Source organism: Myripristis murdjan, chromosome 6 (genome assembly GCF_902150065.1).
Source record: "Myripristis murdjan chromosome 6, fMyrMur1.1, whole genome shotgun sequence".
NCBI classification, from domain to species: domain Eukaryota; kingdom Metazoa; phylum Chordata; class Actinopteri; order Holocentriformes; family Holocentridae; genus Myripristis; species Myripristis murdjan.
This window is the reverse complement of record NC_043985.1, coordinates 35,241,082-35,263,293: the sequence shown is the minus strand read 5'-3', so window position 1 is coordinate 35,263,293 and position 22,212 is coordinate 35,241,082. Positions and strand designations below refer to the sequence as shown.

Sequence of the window (22,212 nt, the reverse complement as noted above, 5' to 3'; positions counted from 1 at the left end):
CAAGAACACATGTGGAACCTTAAGAGGTCGAGAAATAAGTCACTGTTCCTCTGGTTTCCACGCTCTCTGAGTCTCTGACGGGAAACTGAACTGAACTGAAACTCACTTTTTTGTTGAGGTTGGCGACGCTCAGTGCTTCCACCTTCTTCTCGAGCTGAGTCGCGTCTCCTCGGCCGCTGCAGCCGCTCAGTTTGGCTTTCACTTCTTGCCGTTTGTCCATGGACGCCTCCAGGACTCTGCTGGCGTTCCTTACCCTCTTCTCATCCGCCATGAACGCCTTGTGAAGCTTCTGGATCTCATCCATCAGCTCTAAAATACCAATTACAGCAAAATGACAAAATCAGCCATGAGATCAGACTAATTGTGTTGTACAGCCGACTCAAGCAGCGCTGAGCCAAAATGTCAGGCACACTGCACCAGTTTCTCTTGGTGATCCTTTTGATTCCAAATTCTAGTTTTTATCCATCCTCAAGTTCAGATAGAACACTAAAAATCATTTTCTCTGGAGACTTAAAGGGCTTTGGGTTGCTGATGTTCTTCTGTCTGAGCTGAGCTGAGAGAGAAGGAGTTTCGAACCACAAAGATAAAACATATAAAGACATTTGTGCAAAATGACATCCACTTAAAAAAATTATGACTTCCTACTTTTTACACATAAGGTTGGATTATCTGTTTGCAATCTAAGGTCCTATGAAATCTGTTTTTTCCATATTCCATTTTATTTTTTCCCCAAATTCTGTGTTTTACAATTCAAGCACAATTTGTCATTTGAAAGAGTTTAATTATGTGATGGATAAACAAAATTTCAATAATTCAAATATATGAATTTGTAAGACAACACTGCACCATCATCATTTTTTTTTATTAAAGAAAAATGCCTCAATATTTATAAAACTGCTGAGTTCACTGATGAACTCTTCCTGCTAGTACGCACACACACACACACACACACACACACACACACACACACACACACACACACACACACACACACACACACACACTCAGGCAGCGGTGTAAATGACACCGAACACAGGAGAGTTTTTCTATTCATTTGGCCGAAGAGCTGTGGGGAAAAAACTCTCATACTGGCAGAGAAATTCAGATTTTTTGAAATCGTGTCCATAGTTCCACGATGTTTGATGTTTTACAGTTGATTCCCTTTTATTAATAAATTCAACAATTCTGTCCATGTTTTCTGCATCATTTAAATCACAGGACTTAGTAATCAATAAGTTGATTGATGAACAGGTAACAGACGTGGTATTGCTCAGTTCACCTTCGCTGTCATCCTCATCATCAGGTCGTGGCTCGATGCTCAGATTGTCTTTCAGCTTGTTCAGCAGCTTCTTGAACTCAGCATGAACATCATTGATTTCAGTGTTGAGGAGGGGGGAGGAGTCGATCATGATCAAATTGGGATCAATACTGTCTTTGAGTTTCCTGTAGGAAGAAGTTTACAGAAATCTGAGTGAAACTAGTCAGCGTAAAACTAACCATTAGTTTTACAGAAAAACACCAAACTACAACTTGCATTTTACGCCGGGGAGCGGGGTGGGAGGGGCCTGATGTCAGGCAGGAAGCAGAAATATGTGGGAACCTACCCGATCTTCAGACACAGTTTCTCCACGTTCTCCATCTTTGGGAGGGAACGTCCCGTCAGGTTGACGAGCCAGTCCAGCTTCGAGTGCATCTCCAGCATCCGTTGCCAGCGGTGACTGTAGCCGGGCTGCACGTGGTCGCCATGGCGAGGGATGAACGTTCGCATCCTCTGGGCGGCGCGCTGGACGTCGGTGACGTTTTGGGTCCAGAGGGCGGTGCAGGCGTGGCATGGCGTGCAGGCCGGGAAGAGGGAGTCGTACCCGGGGGCGCACTCGTCACAGAAGATCCCCGTGACGCCGACTCGACACAAACACTCGCCGGTGTTGGGGTTGCACGCCGGGCGCTCCGTCCCCTCCAGGTTACAGTCACAAGCTACGAAACAGGAAATGAACTGATGAGGTTTAGACAGTCACCGTGAACACAAAAATAAAACAACAACGATGTTATATGAACATATTAATGAATAAATTGTTATATATAAATTGAAAATTATATTGATTTTTAATTGTGGATGGAAGACTCAGGAGTTACTCACACACACACTGCAGGTCCGGGTTGCCAAAGTGATTTTCCCCACATTCGTCACACTGCCTTCCCCCGAACTCGGGACGACACTCACACTGTCCCGTCACCTGAACGCAACACAGCCCATGGAGGGGAGGAGTTATGTTTATTATATCATGTTAAGTTTTGTCATGGAATGTTGTTATTTATCTGCTAACAGGTCAACACATGTTGGTGTGATTTAAGTTGCAGTTGTTGTTTTTTTTACTTTCACTAGCCCTTTAATGTTATTTGTGATGTTTTTTTAGAACCAAGTGTCATAATTAAAGACATTTCATAGACGTGTTAACGTGTTAATGTATTCTTCACCTCCATTTTCTGCTTGTAAACAAACTGCTTACACATTTCCTCCACAAAATGAAACTTCTGGCGTCAACTTTCCACATTCAAGATCTGCCGTCTGTCAGTCACAACAGTAAAAAGATTTTTTGTGTCTGAGGCGTCAGAGTTTTTTCATACTGAAGTTTATGAAGTAAATGTATTTCAAATCATGGTTTGATAAATTAACGAATGAATCTGCACCTTTCATTCCAAAACCTGATTCACCTGCTTCCACTGCTGAGTTACAGCTGGCAAACTAACCCTGATCCAGACTAACTCCAGTCCAGATTAACTTTAACCCAGACTAACCCTAACCCAGACTAACCCTGTCAGCTGCTGGAATGAATATCTGCTTCTAATCCTCAAAGGAAAAACTGAGCGCCCACAGCAGCCCAGTCTGACCCTGGCGGTCTCTAACCCTAACCCAGCAGATTAGGGTCAGGGTTAGTTAGGGTTAGGGTCAGGGTTAGTTATGCAGCAGGTTCGGAGGGCCTTGCCTTGTCACATGAGTTGCTGAGAGAGTTGGCGGGGTCGCAGTTGCACGGCTGACACCCCGACGCCCCGCCGATGTTCCAGAATCCGTCATCACATTCGTCACAGAGGACACCGACAGCGCCCGTCCTGCAGGGGCACTGGCCCGTCCTGGCATCGCAGAAACATGGACTCCCAAGGGGGCACTGCACAACCTGTGTGCCTCGCCGGTCACAGGAGCACTCTGCAAAACACACACACACACACACACACATGCACACGCACACGCACACGCACACGCACGCACACACACACACACACACATACACACAAAATGAAGAAAACAGGAGGAGGAAGCACTGCTGGACCTTCAGCACAAAGTCCAGTCCTTCAGACTGTTTGATGCAGATGCAGGAAACAGACACAAAAACCACAGGCAGAAGTAAAAAGTGAGCGAGGAGGTCTTTGCTCTGGGTGTATTATAGCACCACCTATTGGATGTTCAGTGGTAGCACAACAAAAGACATCATCACAGTTCCCAGCATGCTTGTTGCTTCTTTGTTTTTCCTTGCTTGTTGAAGCTGTGAAGCTGTGTGTTAACTAACAGACGTTCCCTCTCATCGTTTAGCATGCGGCCACATCTGCAGCTGACCCTGACCAGCGACCACCTGCTCGTCCGCTGGGCGCAGCGGCCAGCAGGTGGCACTGTTGTGCTGTAGAGTTGCTGGAGGAGCCGAGGAGCAGCCAGGTGACTGGAGGAGCAGCCAGGTGAGCTGGAGGAGACACTTTGCTAACAGCTAACAGGGTAAACAGCAGCAGCTTCATGCAGCATGAAGACAGAAAGCATGAAACTTGATTTAAAGATTTTCACCTGAAACTTCCTTCAGACTGAACAAAAACATCTCAGGTGAGTCTTCAGGTGAGACACTGATGACCTGAGAACGTTTTGTCTCCAACATGAGAACTAAATAAAAGTGCAGGAACAAAAGCCTCAGCAGCTGCAGCGGGCCAGGGTTCAAGAAGGTGATGCTGGGCCTCTTTACCTTTGCAGTCCTGGACCAGAGCGTTGCCATAGTAACCAGGTTTGCAGTTCTGGCAGTGCGGTCCCTGAGTGTTGTGGAGGCAGCGGAGACATTGTCCCGTCACGCCGTCGCAGGCCGCCCGGTCGTCCGGGTCGATGTTGTTGTTGCACTCGCACTCGTCACAGCGGGCTCCAGGTACCGACAGGTCGCCATAGAAACCAGGAGCGCACCTGTCACAGCGAGGACCTGAGAGTCACAAAGAAGAGACGTCCCGACATCAACAACAGGAAGTCCAGTTGTGTCAGAAATAAACCTAACATTTCCTTTACAGCCTTTACGGCAATTTGACTCAACTTCAAGATTATTTACTGAAATGAAAGAATCATTTCTGAAAACACGCAAAAAAATCAGTTTTAACCCAAAAATATCAACATGGACTTTGAAAAGCCACACCTGCTGAAGTGTATGATCCTGCTCTGACGTCACTACAGGCTGTTCGCTCCAACACGAGGCCACGCCATGAAAGATTTCCATGTACCTGATTAAATCATTTAAAATGTCCCTTTTTTATTAAGTTTTTCTAATTTTCTTGTTATTTTGTTATATTTTCTGTGGCATTTTGTGCCACTTTAGTCTCTTCATTTATCTCATTTTTTTATTCAACTTTTGATTTTGTGGGAATTTGTGGCTTTTGTGTAATTTTACTTTAAATATATGATTAAATAATCATTGAATTTGAGTTCTTTTGTTACGTCTTTGTTGTTTTAAATTGTGATGTCATGACAATTTTTTAAAAAAATATTTTGCTCATTGTAATTGTAATTTTCTTGTAATTTAATTTTGAACATTAATGAAATATAAAATATACAATGACAAAAATCAAGTGAATTCAGGTTTCAAATGATTAAAATTCACATTTGACATTTGAAGCATTAATGTTGGTGAGCAGGTGCGTAGGACACCTGGCTTGCTGCAGGTGTGAGGCGGAGGAAGGCGCCCACCTGTGTGTCCGGTCAGGCAGCTGCAGGTCAGACTGCGGGATTCTGGGTCCTTGTTGCAGGAAGTGGCGAAGAACCTGTCGCTGCTCTGGGTGTTGGGACAGAGGCAAGGCTCACAGGGTTCCCTGGAGACTGGGTTGCCGTGGTAACCCTCCACACACCTGGATCAACAACACAGCCTCATAAACAGCAATAATTTAAAAAAAAACAACAAAAGAACATTTTTAAAAGTCGATCATATCAACAAAATTATCACTAATTACTGATATTTTTCATTACACAGCGCTGAGAAGGTGTCGACAGATCACCTGTGTTCTTCAGTTTCAGTTTTTTAACGTTAGCAGAGTTAACGCTCTCACAGTTAACATTAGCGGGGTTAACGTTAGCGGGGTTAACGTTAGCGGGGTTAACGTTAGCTGAGGTAAGGTTAGCAGCATTAACGTTAGCGGGGTTAACGTTAGCGGGGTTAACGTTAGCGGGGTTAACGTTAGCGGGGTTAACGTTAGCAGAGGTAAGGTTAGCAGCATTAACGTTAGCGGGGTAACACACTCTTGTAACACTCTTGTCCCTCCGAGCCGGAGCGAGCGCGGCGCTCTGTGAAACTCATTCTTGAGTCCCAGGCTGGAAAAACAATACAGCACTTAACAGTTTCTATGGTAACCACTGAAAACGCCGACGACCAATCACGACGGGCAGACCGTTTAGCTCCGCCTCAAGGATCCTGGGTCCTGGAGGCTTGAGTTTCACCTCCTGAGCAAGAACCAATCAGGCTTCAGGAAGTTTACCTGTGTCGTTACCATGGACACGACTCCAGAACCACCAAGTAGGCTTCAGGGAACACACACGCACACACACACACACACACACACACACGCACACACACACGCACACACACACACATGCACACACACACACACACACACACACACACACACACACACATGCACACACACACACACACACACACTGCAGGGGAGGTGTTACCTGTCGCAGTGGCGTCCTGTGGCGTGGCCCCTGCAGTCCAGACAGGCTCCGCCCTCATCGCACAGCTCCGCCAGGCCGTTGCATTCACAGGCGCGACACTGTGGAAATCCCAGAACCCCGGCTGGCAGCGGTCGCACCGCCGGCCCACCACGTTGTCACGACATGCGCACTGACCGCTCACCTGGTCGCAGAGCGCCGTCACCGAGCCGCCGGGGTCACAGTCACACGCTGGGGGGGCGGAGCAACAGGAAGGAGAGGTGAGGGACACGCAGCTGACCTGTGACCTCTACATGTTAGCGCAACCCTTGTGCACCAGTTACCATATTTCTAAATTATTTTTTATTGTTTTTATTTCATCTTATTGCTCTTTATTAACTCTGTATCTTTAATTTAAATGTAAAACTGTTTGTGGTTTCGAGAGGTGCCATAAAAATAAAGTTTGTTATTATCATTATTATTATACATAAAGTCTAACTTACATACTTCCATTTAAAAAACATCAGTTACACTTTGAGAAAATCATGAATTGTTTGCTGAGTTTGCCCGATGTTGTCATGTTGGGATGAACTCTGACCTCTGGCCTTTACACAAAGTTTACAATAAATGCTAACTCTCAGAAAAACAAACTCAACTGTTCATCAAATCAGGACGAAGTCGGACATGTTCTCAAGTGTTTCCTGAGCAATTCATGTTCAAACTGTAGGTGGCGCTGCTCCAACGCATTTCCCACGTCCATGTCCATTTCATCGTTTAAAGTTTGCAAACAATTAGCAACAAGGATAAACTTGCAGTCCACACGTCCTCACGGTTTCACTGCAGGTCCTGCTCAGCTGGAATCTGAAGAGCTGCTTGTTCCAAAACCATTTTTCCTTCCCAACACCGATCGCAATACCTGAAGGTATCAGCCAATACGAGCACCGATCCCAAAGTGTGAAGCCTCGCACGCTGAACACACTTCCCTTCTCACTGGTGGGACGTTCCTGTGTTCTGCTGTCCACCGACTTAACAACCAGTGAGGCTGTTTTACTGCTCATGTTTTTTACAGCCAGTAATCTATTACCGCCCTTTCTCTGACATGTTTTACTGTGTTGAGGATAAAAAACGAGCGAAGGTGACAGTGAATGAGGTAAAGCAGAGAGAGAGGAAACCTGCGTGATCAAGGCAGACAATGAACTGCAATGAGAGAGCACTGCCTGGCAACAACTGTCCAAAAACCTTAAGCCCAAAATTTAATAATAATTTACGTGGTATTGCATCTGTGCATAGACTTGTTCTCACAGAAACCCGATCCAGGACAGCTCTGCCTGTCACTCTGCATTTTTCAAAATATACAAAAACACATTAACATAAATCTCCTAAAATGCTAAAAACTCTCCCAGATTTAACAGAGACTCTTCCCATGATAGATTTCAAACATGGTTCAGAAATGTCAATCAGTGATATTAAACATTTTCTATATTGCTAAATGATCAAACATCACCAAAGTATTTGACAAAACATAAATAAATAGACAGGTTGGTGCTGGTGCTAATTAACTTTTTGCCTGTTTGAGAGAGTTTGAGTCTGGCAGGTGAGATGAAGGTGTGTGAGGAGTCGCCTGCGCTCCTCTGGTGATCTGAAGGTGCAATTCATGTTTGCAGATATATTTATTCTTCTGGTTTTATTCAGTGTGTACGTCAGCTCCACAAATTATGGTTTTTGTTTGTTCTCTCTTCTCTTTTGGTTTGGTTTTATCTTATGACCCTAACCCGAGCTAACGTGAGTCAGCTGACTGGCCCCCAGGTGGCGCCGGCGTCACAGCTTCAGGCTCAGTCAGAGGATCTGAAGGTCAATGCTCACATACGTTTGCATCCGTCTGGCCCGAAGCCGAAGTTCAGCGGAGCACAGGTGTCACAGCAACGGCCAATCACGTTGGGCTTGCAGTCACAGACTCCGCCCAGCTTGCTGCAGGACGGCCCCCTGGAGCCGAGGACGTTACACCTGCAGGCTGGAGACACGACTCACCTTCACTTTCACAAACAAACACCAACATTTTACTATGGAAATATGATTTAACACATACAGGAAGTGTGTGTGTGTGTGTGTGTGTGTGTGTGTGTGTGAGTTAGGGACATTTGGTTTGCAGTAGTAGCCAACACTACATGATCAGCTGACATCCACACAACACAAAAGATGCATCTTCATTTGCAGGGTTAGCGCCCCCTGGAGGGGAAAAACAATTCAGATAATAACTAACAACAAGCCACCAAAACTTTCATGTTCTTCTGGATCATCAGGGGCCTCATGCATAAAGTTGTGCTTTTATAAACAGACTTGACGGGAGAACGTGCGGTGAACTCTGAGCCGTGCGTGCGCTCGTCTTGGAGACGGGAAACGCGACGCAGATGCTGAGGTGGCGAGCTGAAGCCAAAGTGCATCATGATTCCTCTCACGTTTTATTTCACTCCTTATCAAACGTTGATTATAAATGCACTTCATCACAAACAGCCGTGTTATTTGTGCTTACGCTGCTGAGCCATAACTATTACATAAGGACCTTTCAATTAAAAAAAATATATATATACACACACACACACACGTATATACTGTATACACACACACACACACACACACACACACACACACATATAACGCATATATATACGTATATATATAACTTGCACGGACGCATGGCATGGCAGAGCAAGGCACTAATATGACCAGAGTTCAGGGTTCAGTTCGCTTATAGACACACAGTGTGTGTGTAACAGTACTGAGCTGTGCTGTGTGTGTGTGTGTGTGTGTGTGTGTGTGTGTGAGACTCACACACAGCTCCGTTGTGGATGCGGGCTGACATGCTCTTGATGAGACCCTCACACACCTCGGGCAGCGCCTCCTGGCCCAGCGAGGCAGCGAGGCCGAGGCAGCGGAACCGGCGGAACGAGTCCAGATCGCTCTGAGAACACAAGTCCTGCACCGCCTCCATCCTGGGAATCAAGCCCATCTGGAAAATAACACACACACACACACACATATATTATATATATACAGTACAGGCCAAAAGTTTGGACACACCTTCTCATTCAAAGCGTTTTCTTTATTTTCATGACTATTTACATTGTAGATTCTAACTGAAGGAATCAAAACTATGAATGAACACATGTGGAGTTATGTACTTAACAAAAAAAGGTGAAATAACTGAAAACATGTTTTATATTCTAGTTTCTTCAAAATAGCCACCCTTTGCTCTGATTACTGCTTTGCACACTCTTGGCATTCTCTCCATGAGCTTCAAGAGGTAGTCACCTGAAATGGTTTTCACTTCACAGGTGTGCCTTATCAGGGTTCATTAGTGGACTTTCTTGCTTTATCAATGGGGTTGGGACCATCAGTTGTGTTGTGCAGAAGTCAGGTTACTACACAGCCGACAGCCCTATTGGACAACTGTTAAAATTCATATTATGGCAAGAACCAATCAGCAAACTAAAGAAAAATGAGTGGCCATCATTACTTTAAGAAATGAAGGTCAGTCAGTCCGGAAAACTGCAGAAACTTTAAATGTGTCCCCAAGTGGAGTCGCAAAAACCATCAAGCGCTACAACGAAACTGGCACACATGAGGACCGACCCAGGAAAGGAAGACCAAGAGTCACCTCTGCTTCTGAGGACAAGTTCATCCGAGTCACCAGCCTCAGAAATCGCAAGTTAACAGCAGCTCAGATCAGAGACCAGATAAATGCCACACAGAGTTCTAGCAGCAGACCCATCTCTAGAACAACTGTTAAGAGGAGACTGAGCCAATCAGGCCTTCATGGTCAAATAGCTGCTAGGAAACCACTGCTAAGGAGAGGCAACAAGCAGAAGAGATTTGTTTGGGCCAAGAAACACAAGGAATGGACATTAGACCAGTGGAAATCTGTGCTTTGGTCTGATGAGTCCAAATTTGAGATCTTTGGTTCCAACCGCCGTGTCTTTGTGAGACGCAGAAAAGGTGAACGGATGGATTCCACATGTCTGGTTCCCACTGTGAAGCATGGAGGAGGAGGTGTGATGGTGTGGGGGTGTTTTGCTGGTGACACTGTTGGGGATTTATTCAAAATTGAAGGCACACTGAACCAGCATGGCTACCACAGCATCCTGCAGCGACATGCCATCCCATCTGGTTTGCGTTTAGTTGGACCATCATTTATTTTTCAACAGGACAATGAGCCCAAACACACCTCCAGGCTGTGTAAGGGCTATTTGACCAAGAAGGAGAGTGATGGAGTGCTGCGGCAGATGACCTGGCCTCCACAGTCACCGGACCTGAACCCAATCCAGATGGTTTGGGGTGAGCTGGACCGCAGAGTGAAGGCAAAGGGGCCAACAAGTGCTAAACACCTCTGGGAACTCCTTCAAGACTGTTGGAAAACCATTTCAGGTGACTACCTCTTGAAGCTCATCGAGAGAATGCCAAGAGTGTGCAAAGCAGTAATCAGAGCCTGTACTGTATATATATATGTATGTATGTATGTATGTACACAAAGCTGATTCACGCTGGATCCTGATTGGTCAGTTAAGGCACCCTGGGGTCTGTTCTTTACGAGTAACTTCAGGCTAACGTTAGCGAGCTAGCTGCTATGTGCAGTGGGCTAACGTTACCAAGCTGCATCATGTCGAGCAGCAGCAGAAATAAAACGAAGAAAGTTTTGGGGTGAACATCTAGAACGTCTTACAGAATCGATGAGGATGTGTGAGCTGGAGGTGGGATCGGAGTCCGGCTGCTTCTTAAAGGTGACGTCCACAAAATATCGCCCCCCTGCATTTAGGCACACTGCTTCATCCAATATGGCCGCCCTGAGAAAAAACATGTGATTAGCATGTGATTAGCATCTGACTGTAACATGTGACTGTAACGTCCTGGCTCAAACATCATGTGACTGTGACATGTGACCATAGCATGTTACTAACATGACTGTAGGATGTGACTGTAATGTCACATGTTACACACCTGGGACACCTGGAGGTTGACAACAAGCGCACCCAAACACCAGCTCTGCATTCCAAATTGCATACTTCTACATTTTACTTTTAGTATGTACTGCAGCTGCCCTTACAAAGTATGCAGTGTAGTATGCAGTATGCATGTGTATGCATACTATTGGGACACACTCCATCCGTCCTCCCTGAGCTCCGCCCCTCTCGCTCACTTCCTCCTCCGTCCGTAGAGCCACATTTGAATGTTGTTGTCAAAATGGTGGTGCTGTTTCATACTGCGCTGTCCTCTGTCTGATTTCACTGCAAAAACGTCTTATTTCTATTTTGACAACAATTGTCTCTCGTTTCAAGTGAAAATTTGCTTGTTTCATTGGCAAAATTTGTTTCTTGTTTCTAGCAAATTTTCACTTATTTCAAGTGAATTTTCACTTTTTACACTGGCAAATTTTGCCAATGAAACAAGCAAATTTTCACTTGAAACAGGTGAAAATTGTCTAAAAACAAGTTACTTCTGAGGTGATCATGTCTCATTTTAAGTGTAATGAGATATTTTGACTAGAAATAAGACATTTTTGACTTGAAATAAGACAAATAATCTTGGTAAGATTTTGCGTTTTTGCAGTGTTTTGATCTGTTGTCTTTCTGTCGCTGCTGCTCTACCTGAGCCAGGTGAGCACCGTGTGTGTGTGTGTGTGTGTGTGTGTGTGTGTGTGTGTGTGTTGTCTTCCATATGTGGGCGTGGCCTGTACACACAGCTCAGTCAGTGCGACATAACGTCCGCTGTGCAAAGGATTGTGGGTCAGCATGGCCAGAGCAGCATGCTGACATGCAGACTGTGAAATCTGAGCGGATGTAGTAGAACATCCTGGTACTCTTGGCATACTGCATCTGACATACTATGTCAGAGCTGCCAACTTTTCAAAAAACCTTGGAGTGAGATTTGATGGAGCCAACCAAAATTGTGACGCATACACGGCAGAAAGACATGAGACACAGAACGTCTCATTTTGTGCAGGTTTAGTCATCCCATATAGCGCTCAAGTAACAAAATGATGCAAGTGCAATCAGTAATCAAAAGAGAGAGGCAATCAATGTACATTAGGGCCATTTGCTCCGTATCGTGCTAAAGCAAAAATGCCCCCCTCCCCAGTCCCCGGCTGGCCTGCACTCACATTACCTAAAGCCCAAACTGCCCCCGGTGTGCACGTCATCACGTTGAAATCCGACAACAGGCATGGCCCGACGTCATCATAAATCAATGTAGTTCAAATACATTCATCATGTCTTCCTTTTAACTAAAGACCCGGGTGGCCACGCACCGGCCGCTGCCGCAGCCGTGTTGCACAATCGATAATCAGCCATATCGTCTGTGTTGTTGTCTGTTGTGCTGCTGCAACCGCATAGAAACAAAAGTCGGTTTATAATGAAAGTACAGCAGTCTGTGTGCGGCCACCTGGTCAGGTCAGGTCTGCCAGATCTGCCAGGTGCCGCTCCGGCTGTCAGTTGGACCTTTTGAAGGAGGAAGTTACCTCCGAAACTGTCAAGGTAAATAAACATCCCATGTCTGATTAAAAGAAACAAAAACGTCTTTTAGTTAAAAGGAAGTGGGCCCTAACTCATTCATTTCATTGGATAATATGCCGGTGGGGTGAGGTGGAAGTCCCTGTGATCGAAAAGATTCTTCTGATTGGCTGAGCCTCTTGTAAAAGTGGCCCAGCCGCCGCCGCCTCTGCTCTGCAGGCATAACTTACCGATCACAAGTGGCTTTTCTCAGGCTCAACAGATAGATCACAGATAAACAGAACCGTTTTTAGTCAGAAGAAAAAAAAAAACACTCTTCATGAGCACTTCAGTGTGAAAAATCGGAGGTGAACGTGAGAAGCCAATCAAATGCGTGAGTCTCACGGCCAAAGCGTGAGAGCTGGCAGCTCTGTATGTATTGGGACATACTAATTCTTTTTTCCCCTACTAAATAGTATGGTAGTATGAGTATTGGAATGTAGGGCCAGTTATATTTAGTTTAACAGGAAGATGCGTTTGTGTAGAGGAAGTGATGTGACTGATAAATTGGATTATCTGCATCAATTGCAGTTTGTGTGAGCAGATTGGGATTAGGGCAGATGAGTCTCCATCCGGTGAACTAAAGATCTTCTCTTGTTGATGGACTGAACATGATCATGCAGTTTGTGTTCAGTTTATCAAACAGCAGGAGAACACGTCCCGACTGAGAGGATTTACACGCAGAAGGTAAACAGGAAGTAACAGGCGGGTTTGGGTTTGGATTAGCAGCACAAAGACTCATTGATCTGAGAACGGCTCAACCAATCCAATCAAACTTCATGGCTACAAGAGTCATTTTCTAATGTGAACCTCATGGAACCAAGAATCATTTATTGATGGAATCCTTCTAAAACCAAAGATGGCCAGACGTTGTGAACCTCCCCCAGACCTGCCTCTGGCGACAGCCAACTCTAAAACAAGACCAGTGATGGACACTGACGGCGTCTCACCTGGCATTCCCAGGTAAGCTCACAGTTTTACTTCCTGTTGGATCAGACGTGCAGCCCCCGTCACCCAGTGACAGCGGGATGATGCTGACTGAGGCCAGCCAGTCACCTGGAGACTGGAAACACCATATCACACACGTATGTTCACAGAATGTACACACACACACACACACACACACACACACACACGCTAAATACATCTCTGACAAAACTAAACAGCTGTGATGTTGGAGGTGTTGTGCTGCAAAAAAAACAAAACGCACCTCCGGCTCATAGCGGAGGACCAGCTGGTAGTCCATGGAGGTGGGAAGGTTATCGACAGTGAACCTCAGCCCCGCCCCTTCCAGAGCGCGAACGAATCCCGGGCCGGTCCAGGTGAGCGGCTGGTCCGCCGTCCTCTGACGGGGAACGAGCTGCAGCGGCGAGCCGGCATCCAGAGGAATGTTCCCCTGCAGACGGGACAAGAACAACCTTTAAAGTTTTGTTACAGGAAACAGGCGGTGACCCCGGACTCTGAACCCAAACTGATGACCCAAACACGATGAATCAAGAGCGTTAAAGATTAAAGTTGAATCCACTTAAAGAAAAGTTTAGACCAGGTAGCTCACCTGGCCCTGCCTCCTGCGGCGGGCGCGTCTCCGGCTCCTAACCAACACCAGCCGGCCGTTACTGAACCTGAAGTCATAGCCCTGCTGCCTGAAGTACTGCTCACACTTCGGCAGAACTGTAGGGTTCAACTGCGTGCGCACACACACAAACACACACACACACACACACACACACAGCACAAAGCAGACCATTCCTCTAAAGGTTCCTGGCATTGAAATGGGCCTAATTTTTGTATATTTAATCTTTACCTTGTGAAAGATGCAGCTCTAACGCTTCATTTGAAGTTCAGATCATCTCTCCCTGACTGAGCCGCAGATAATAAAAGCCTCTTGTGACTTCTAGATGAAGAGGTCAGAGGTCATGTGAGGTACAAACCAGAGAAGAAGAGCTCCTGCCATCCAGCGGCGCAGCAAACTCCGCCTCATACAGGAAGTAATCCAGGGGACGCAGGAAATGTCCTGGGGCGGGGTCGTCACACCTCCGGCCCACCATGTTGGGTAAGCAGCGGCACTGGCCGTCCTCTGGGGAACACCTGCCGACACAACACACCCAGGTGACATTTCTACATGTTTGTGCTGTCGTACGGAGGACGAAACCCCATAACTAGCGCTTTAACACCGAAACGAGACACAAAGAAAGAAGCCAAGATTAGATTTGTCCAGAATGACGGTAATGCAGCTGAGAGTTGAACGTACTCGGCGCTCTGAGCTCCTCCGGCGTCGCAGTCGCACGGCGAACACCTGCGGCCCGAGTCGCCCAGACCCCAGAACCCTGCCTAGACACACACACACACACACACACACACACACACACACGTTACAACGCTGCATCGCTGCAACAGATGTGCACAGAGGGTCGCGAGGGTCTCGGCAGCAAGTGCCATTGTGTCACTATGGCAACGGCTCAGAGCTGCTCTGAGCCACGCCCCCCCGACGGCGTGCGGGAACACCGCCAACCCCGCAGAGCAGTGTGATGTCATGGTGATGTCATCGACATCTTACTGGTTTACACCTGAGACCCAAACTGTCAGGTAGCCGCTAGGAACCTTGGGAAAAAAATATTCTCAGCTGCTGTGGACAAACTGCTGGACAGGTAGCATCCCAGAGAACTTCAGGTGAGTAACTATGCAACAGGAAACGGATGAAAGAGTCTTTAGTCACTTACAACACACTGGTCACACAGCGGCCCGGTGGCCAGGCGCTCACACACACACCTTCCTGTCACCTGGTCGCACGCATCAGGAGTCTCTACACTGCCCAGTGGGTCACACCTGCACCCTGAGCAGACAGACAGGTGAGACAGACAGGTGAGACAGACAGGTGAGACAGACAGGTGAGACTGCCTTCAAAACAGTTGGACTGAAATAGTACAGATTATTACCTCAGGCAGGTGTGTGTGTGTGTGTGTGTGTGTCTGTTGTGTACAGTGCTGACTGTATGATGGACGTGGTTGCTGTTTTTACCACTAGAGGGAGCTAACCTGTCAGCTGGTTTTTCACCTGAAGCCGAGACACACCTGGCAGAGATCTGCACTCCTCTGGTATAGATTACAGATTACAGATTACAGATTACAGCTGTAGCCTGGAGTCAAAGTCCTTGTATGTATAAACACATTTTGTCAATAAAGTTGATTGTGATTGTAAATCCTGTGGAAGCTGCTAACAGTTTTTGTAAAAGAAGATCCTGCATCACAGAATTTGAATTGTAGTTCATTAACGTTTTCTAAATTAACCAGTTAAACAGATAATCTGCATTTTCTAGTTAGATAAATCCTGCTCCTCCTGCAGGGGGCGCTGCAGAGGCCGAGCAGAGTGTCGGCTCTGTAGATGATAATCCTGCTCCTCCTGCAGGGGGCGCTGCAGAGGCTGAGCAGAGTGTCGGCTCTGTAGATGATAATCCTGCTCCTCCTGCAGGGGGCGCTGCAGAGGCTGAGCAGAGTGACCATGTTACAGCATTTAGCTCATGTATTCTGCCCCCTGGTGGTCAAACTGCTTTAGTCTTTATTCCCCTCTGGTTTGTAACGGCTACATTTGTCTGAACTTTCAGATTTTATATCCCACAACCATGAATGATATCTTAGCTTGAATAAGAGCACTGTACCATGAATTTCCATCATTACACTTTTTTCCAAATCAACATTTGCTGATTTATGATGTGGGATCTCCTAGAAGCTTTCTGTCTACAAAAAAATATGATGAAATTAGTTTAATTGCATTTTATAAAGCAATTTGTGGGTCTTGGACAAAAAAACAATCCAAATCTGCCAAACTCTGAATTTTGGTCACTGATATTAAACATTTCTGAGCAGGGTAGCGGCACGGTGTCGGTTCCTCCGGCTGGATTTTAGCTGTCAGTTTGTTTTTGCATTTTGCAGAGAAAGAGCTTGATGTTTGGTTCTCACTCTGGCAGCCGGATGGGTCGTCCTGCATGAGGCCGAAGAAACCGTGTTTACACCGATCGCAGCGCTGGCCGTCCACGTTCTCCTTGCAAACACACCGTCCCGTCACCGGGTCGCACAGGCCGGTACCACTGGAACCGGCCGGGTCACAGTCGCAGGCTGAGAGAGGGAACAGAAACACGTCAGACACATTTACATCAAAATCAACATTTATCAGGCAGTGATTTTCCTCTGAAGCTCAACTCACGAAGATGAGCTCGAGTTTCCTGTCTGGGAGAATAATTTCAGAGAAACTGTCCCACCTCGAGCCTTTCAGTCCTCACTCCGTGTTTCTGAAGGCGCGTACACATGATAAACTGTTTGCTCTGTGTAGGTCAGCAACACAGGAACATAAACCTAATCACAGACAGATCGGCCACACTGAGCATTTGTCATGAGGAAGACACTGACGGGATTGGCGGAGCTGAAGAGGTTAAAAAATATTATATATCTATATACACTATATTACCAAAAGTATTCGCTCACCTGCCTTTACTCATACTATGAACTGAAGTGCCATCCCATTCCTAACCCATAGAGTTCAATATGATGTCGGTCCACCTTTTGCAGCTATTACAGCTTCAACTCTTCTGGGAAGACTGTCCACAAGGTTGAGGAGAGTGTTTATAGGAATTTTTGACCATTCTTCCAAAAGCGCATTGGTGAGGTCACACACTGATGTTGGTCGAGAGGGCCTGGCTCTCAGTCTCCGCTCTAATTCATCCCAAAGGTGTTCTATCGGGTTCAGGTCAGGACTCTGTGCAGGCCAGTCAAGTTCATCCACACCAGACTCTGTCATCCATGTCTTTATGGACCTTGCTTTGTGCACTGGTGCACAGTCATGTTGGAAGAGGAAGGGGCCCTCTCCAAACTGTTCCCACAAGGTTGGGAGCATGGAATTGTCCAAAATGTTTTGGTATCCTGAAGCATTCAAAGTTCCTTTCACTGGAACTAAGGGGCCAAGCCCAGCTCCTGAAAAACAACCCCACACCATAATTCCTCCTCCACCAAATTTCACAGTCGGCACAATGCAGTCTGAAATGTACCGTTCTCCTGGCAACCTCCAAACCCAGACTCGTCCATCAGATTGCCAGATGGAAAAGCGTGATTCATCACTCCAGAGAACGCGTCTCCACTGCTCTAGAGGCCAGTGGCGGCGTGCTTTACACCATTGCATCCGACGCTTTGCATTGCACTTGGTGATGTGTGGCTTGGCTGCAGCTGCTCGGCCATGGAAACCCATTCCATGAAGCTCTCTGCGTACTGTACTTGGGCTAATCTGAAGGTCACATGAAGTTTGTAGCTCTGTAGCAATTGACTGTGCAGAAAGTCGGCGACCTCTTTGCACTATGCGCTTCAGCATCCGCTGACCCCTCTCCGTCACTTTACGTGGCCTACAACTTCGTGGCTGAGTTGCTGTTGTTCCCAAACGCTTCCATTTTGTTATAATAGAGCTGACAGTTGACTGTGGAATATTTAGGAGCGAGGAAATTTCACGACTGGATTTGTTGCACAGGTGGCATCCTATGACAGTTCCACGCTGGAATTCACTGAGCTCCTGAGAGCGGCCCATTCTTTCACAAATGTCTTGTTTCACAGTCTGCATGCCTGAGTGCTTGATTTTATACACCTGTGGCCAGGCCAAGTGATTAGGACACCTGATTCTGATCATTTGAATGGGTGAGCGAATACTTTTGGTAATATAGTGTATCTATATATATTTATATATAGATATATAGATATTATATCATATATATTATCTTGTATCTATGTCAGCTCTAGTTTTGTAAATGTAAACAACTCTTCCTTGCATTTAAATAAAGATGAAGCCTAAAACAGGAACAGGAAGTGGGAGGGCCTTACGGATGCAGCCGTGCGGGTCCTGCGGTGCCCTCTGCGGGTCCTGGTACAGGTAAGGCCGGCACTGCTCACACTGAGGCCCGACCCGCTGGTGTCGGCAGTCGTCACACACCCCTCCGCTCACGCCGCCCGTCGCCTCAAAGCGGGCGGCGTCAAAATGGCAGGAGTCCGAGTGGCCGTGACAGTCACACCCTGCATCACACACACATCATCACCGCTGGGAAACATGACATGTCAAGATGCAATTATGCAAATCAGACGTATCATCCAGTGGTGTCTGACATCACATTTTATTTTTAAATTGTACCTTTAATTACAGGTGAAATAACACAGATAACACCTGAGAATGGAACAGAGAGAGGAGCATTGCTGGAAAAATCACCTGGTTCTACCTGATGCACATAAGGACAAAAAGCACCACAGCAACTTGATCAATAAGTATTGATCAACACTTCATCTGAGTCCATATTGAGCATGAAGTTAGTTATTTACATTTAATAAATGGATTTTTGATTGAGCTGCTCCAGTTCTTTCTTTGAATGCCTTAGAAGCCCACCGTCCCACACAGACAAATAATGATTTAAAAATGTTCCATGAAAACTTCCATGAAAAACCATCAACTACTAAAAAACGACTTTATTTAGTGGACGTGTTTGAAAAAACATTTGAAAGGGTCCCACAGTGCACCAGCTGACTCCAACCGAGAACTGTTTTCAAGGTTTAAAGTTCAAGAACCATTTCAGCACCACATCAAAGAACTGTTATAACATGTCCTTGAAGAACCATCTAAAGATTTTTTTTCTGTAAATAAATATTTTTTTTTTTTTTGAAAGGACCATTCTGAGAGGTTCTTTGTGGAGCCACATGTGATTCTCCTGTAGCTTCACTATGAAGCAGCACGTTTCCCTGCTGTTTCCATCAACCTTTTCTCTTTGCTGAAGAACCTTTGCTAGTTCCTTTTTGAGGCACCTCTGAACTATTTAAAGAAATGGTTCTCCAAATAACCGTGGTCTGAAAGATTCTTTGTGGAACCAGAAATGGTTGTTGTAGTTCCAGTTGGCTGACCAGCGGCCCTTTAGCCTGGTTGTACCCATCATGCATTGCATGTCTTGCCTCCATGTTTGTTGCTGGAAGCATCACACAGAGGTTCTGCTCCAGGCTCAGGTGGCGGTGAGGAGAGTTCTTACTTCTGCAGATGGTGGCGCCATGTTCTCCTCCGGGCCTCCAGGGGGAGTCGTGGTGGAAGTCCTGACATCTCTCACAGTTCTCGCCGGCGGTGTTGTGCTGGCAGACGCAGCGGCCGTGGACCTGCAGGGCGAAACGTCACAGCTTCACTGTTGCTTCAGTAATCCCAGTACTCTGATCTCTCAGTTGCCATGGAAACAGAACGCCAATTACCACAGCTAGATTTCTCCTGGAGAAACCCCATCACTGTTGCTATGGAAACCTGACTCACACCTCTGAACAGCTTTTTCTGTGTGAGCATGTGCAGTAAAAGAGACCTGACAGGATAAACAGACACACACACACACACACACACACACACACACACACACACACACACACACACACACACACACACACACACACACTCCTATCCTCCTTGCTCCATGCTCTGATAATCTGACGATGGAAAGTAAAAACAACAGAGCAGCAGAAACAGTGAGCCGACGTCACGCCACGGTGAAGCTCAGGGAAGTCGTCACACCGCTCCAAAATGGCGGCTGTTGGCTCTGGCCGCTCCGCATGCTGCGGTCGCCATGGTAACTGATCACTGACCTGACCTGGAACTGGAAGAATCAGATTTCTTTAACCTGGTTCCTCACAGTGACCCAGTTCCCTTTGTGCATGTAAATATACTCTGATGATGTCATAACGCCGCCGCTGACGGCGGCGGCGGCGGGAGGCGTACCATGCCGGGCTCGCTGAAGACGTCGCCCCGCCCCCCATCCACGGGCATGCACTGGCTGGCGTGGCCGTTACAGAAGCAGCTGCCACGCACCATCATGCCATACAGGGCGTAGTAATACTTCTCCTGTGGGTTCCTGCGCCGGCGCCCCAGCAGAGTGTCGCCCAGCGTGAAGAGGCGGGTGAAGTTCACCCGGATGTTGGTCATGGTGATGAGCTCTAGGGATGATGGGAAATGAAAACACTCAGCACTTTTCTGACACATGCAGTCAGCTTATAAACAGTCTCTCTTGTAAAGCTCAGTGTTCTTCTTATTCAAAGCAACAAACATCCAGAAACGTTCATTTCTGAATGTTCTGCTCCTTGTTCTCTGATGGAGGAACCCTGAGCCCGGAGGTCTCAGTGAAATAAAACAGAACCTTGGATCTGTGGCGAGTACGGGTTCTCGATTTCAAATGTTGGATCCAGAGCCTTCAGCACCACCTGGTGATCAAACAGAGAACAGAAACAGACAACTGAATGCATGCAAGCATGTGTGTGTGTGTGCGTGTGCGTGTGTGCGTGTGCGTGTGTGTGTGTGTGTGTGTGTGTGTGTGCGCACACACCTCTCCATCAGTGGAGGGCTCAGAGCTGGAGTAGCGGCTGTCGCAGACGACGTCGTCCAGGCGAGCGGCCGGCAGCTCAGACACTCGGGGAAAATGAGCGGCACAATCCTCTGCAAAGTATCTGAAGATCTTCCAGGTCCGACCAAAGTCCTGCGACCGTTCCACCAACATGGCTGCTGGCCGGAAGCTCTGCAAAGACGACACGCAGGAAATGACATCACAGGAGAATTCCTGCTCGTGTTTTGGCATCACGCTCTTGCCTGCATTTGTCCCGTCCGTCCAATCGGACGTCCTGCGTCCAAACCGAAGGGTTAGGGTCCTCGTGTCCGAGGAGAAAAACACATATCTGCGACAAATGTCATCATTAGAGGTTCAGAGTTTTGCCCACAGCGTCCAGTCAGAGGAAGAAGAAAAAGATGAAGTGATAAAAAAATACAAAGAAGAGAAAGAGGGAGAAAAATAAGAGGAAGAGGAAAAAGAAAGGTCCAATAGTTTACCTTGAAGGTGAGGACGAGATGGCTGAACTGGAACAACGTCTCCAGATCCAACTGGATACTGACTTCATGGACCCCTACAGACAGACAGACAGGTGAGAGAGACAGACAGGTGAGAGAGACAGACAGGTGAGAGTGACAGACAGGTGAGAGTGACAGACAGGTGAGAGAGACAGACAGGTGAGAGTGACAGACAGGTGAGAGTGACAGACAGGTGAGAGAGACAGACAGGTGAGAGAGGCAGACAGGTGAGAGAGACAGACAGGTGAGAGAGACAGACAGACGGGTCAGAAGTCCTGTTTGACCTTCACATTATAAAACAACTGTCCAGTTATTTATTTCCTTCATGTTTTACTGCTTTAACCATAAAGAAATAAAATGTTCAAAATGCTGCTCATAGTAATAATAACAACAATAATAATAATAACAATAACAGCAACAACAATAATAACAATAACAATATTACTAATGAGTGACATGCACGCCTCCCTCAGTGTGTTTGTGATGTTTGTGAGTAAAACACCTGTAAAACACTCAGAGGTTCATTATATTCACCTGCAGGAAGTAAAACAACAAACTTACACAAGAACATTGACATGAACTGCAGGAACTCAGGAAACACACACACACACACACACACACACACACACACACACACACACACACACCTGAGACTGACCAGAGGCCCTGTCCCAGCAGCTGATCTGGGCTCAGTGAGGTCACTTCAGGTTAACCCTGCTGGGTTTTCTGTACCATGAAGGTGGTTTACTTTTTATCGGGCTACGTTGCCGTGGTAACATACACTGAACACCTCACCTGCTCCGGAGCAGGTGAAGTTCAGGATAAGAGCTCAGCAGGTAGAAAAGCCCCACCCAC

At 46.7% G+C, this 22,212-nt stretch overlaps 1 protein-coding gene across 1 annotated transcript in view; it reads right to left on the bottom strand.

The window, feature by feature from the left end:
* lamb4 (laminin, beta 4) overlaps window positions 1-22,212 on the bottom strand; it is a 36,975-nt gene that overhangs the window by 7,772 nt on the left and 6,991 nt on the right. The window contains 25 exon segments of the mRNA XM_030053665.1: window positions 107-309; window positions 1,280-1,443; window positions 1,605-1,974; window positions 2,138-2,234; window positions 2,985-3,202; window positions 4,002-4,226; window positions 4,982-5,139; window positions 5,963-6,074; window positions 6,077-6,190; window positions 7,806-7,949; window positions 8,768-8,945; window positions 10,656-10,776; window positions 13,428-13,540; window positions 13,688-13,873; window positions 14,033-14,161; window positions 14,409-14,565; window positions 14,729-14,808; window positions 15,198-15,310; window positions 16,434-16,589; window positions 18,333-18,521; window positions 19,517-19,637; window positions 20,242-20,456; window positions 20,657-20,720; window positions 20,843-21,031; window positions 21,340-21,413. Coding sequence (XP_029909525.1) covers window positions 107-309; window positions 1,280-1,443; window positions 1,605-1,974; window positions 2,138-2,234; window positions 2,985-3,202; window positions 4,002-4,226; window positions 4,982-5,139; window positions 5,963-6,074; window positions 6,077-6,190; window positions 7,806-7,949; window positions 8,768-8,945; window positions 10,656-10,776; window positions 13,428-13,540; window positions 13,688-13,873; window positions 14,033-14,161; window positions 14,409-14,565; window positions 14,729-14,808; window positions 15,198-15,310; window positions 16,434-16,589; window positions 18,333-18,521; window positions 19,517-19,637; window positions 20,242-20,456; window positions 20,657-20,720; window positions 20,843-21,031; window positions 21,340-21,413 — 3,890 coding nt within the window.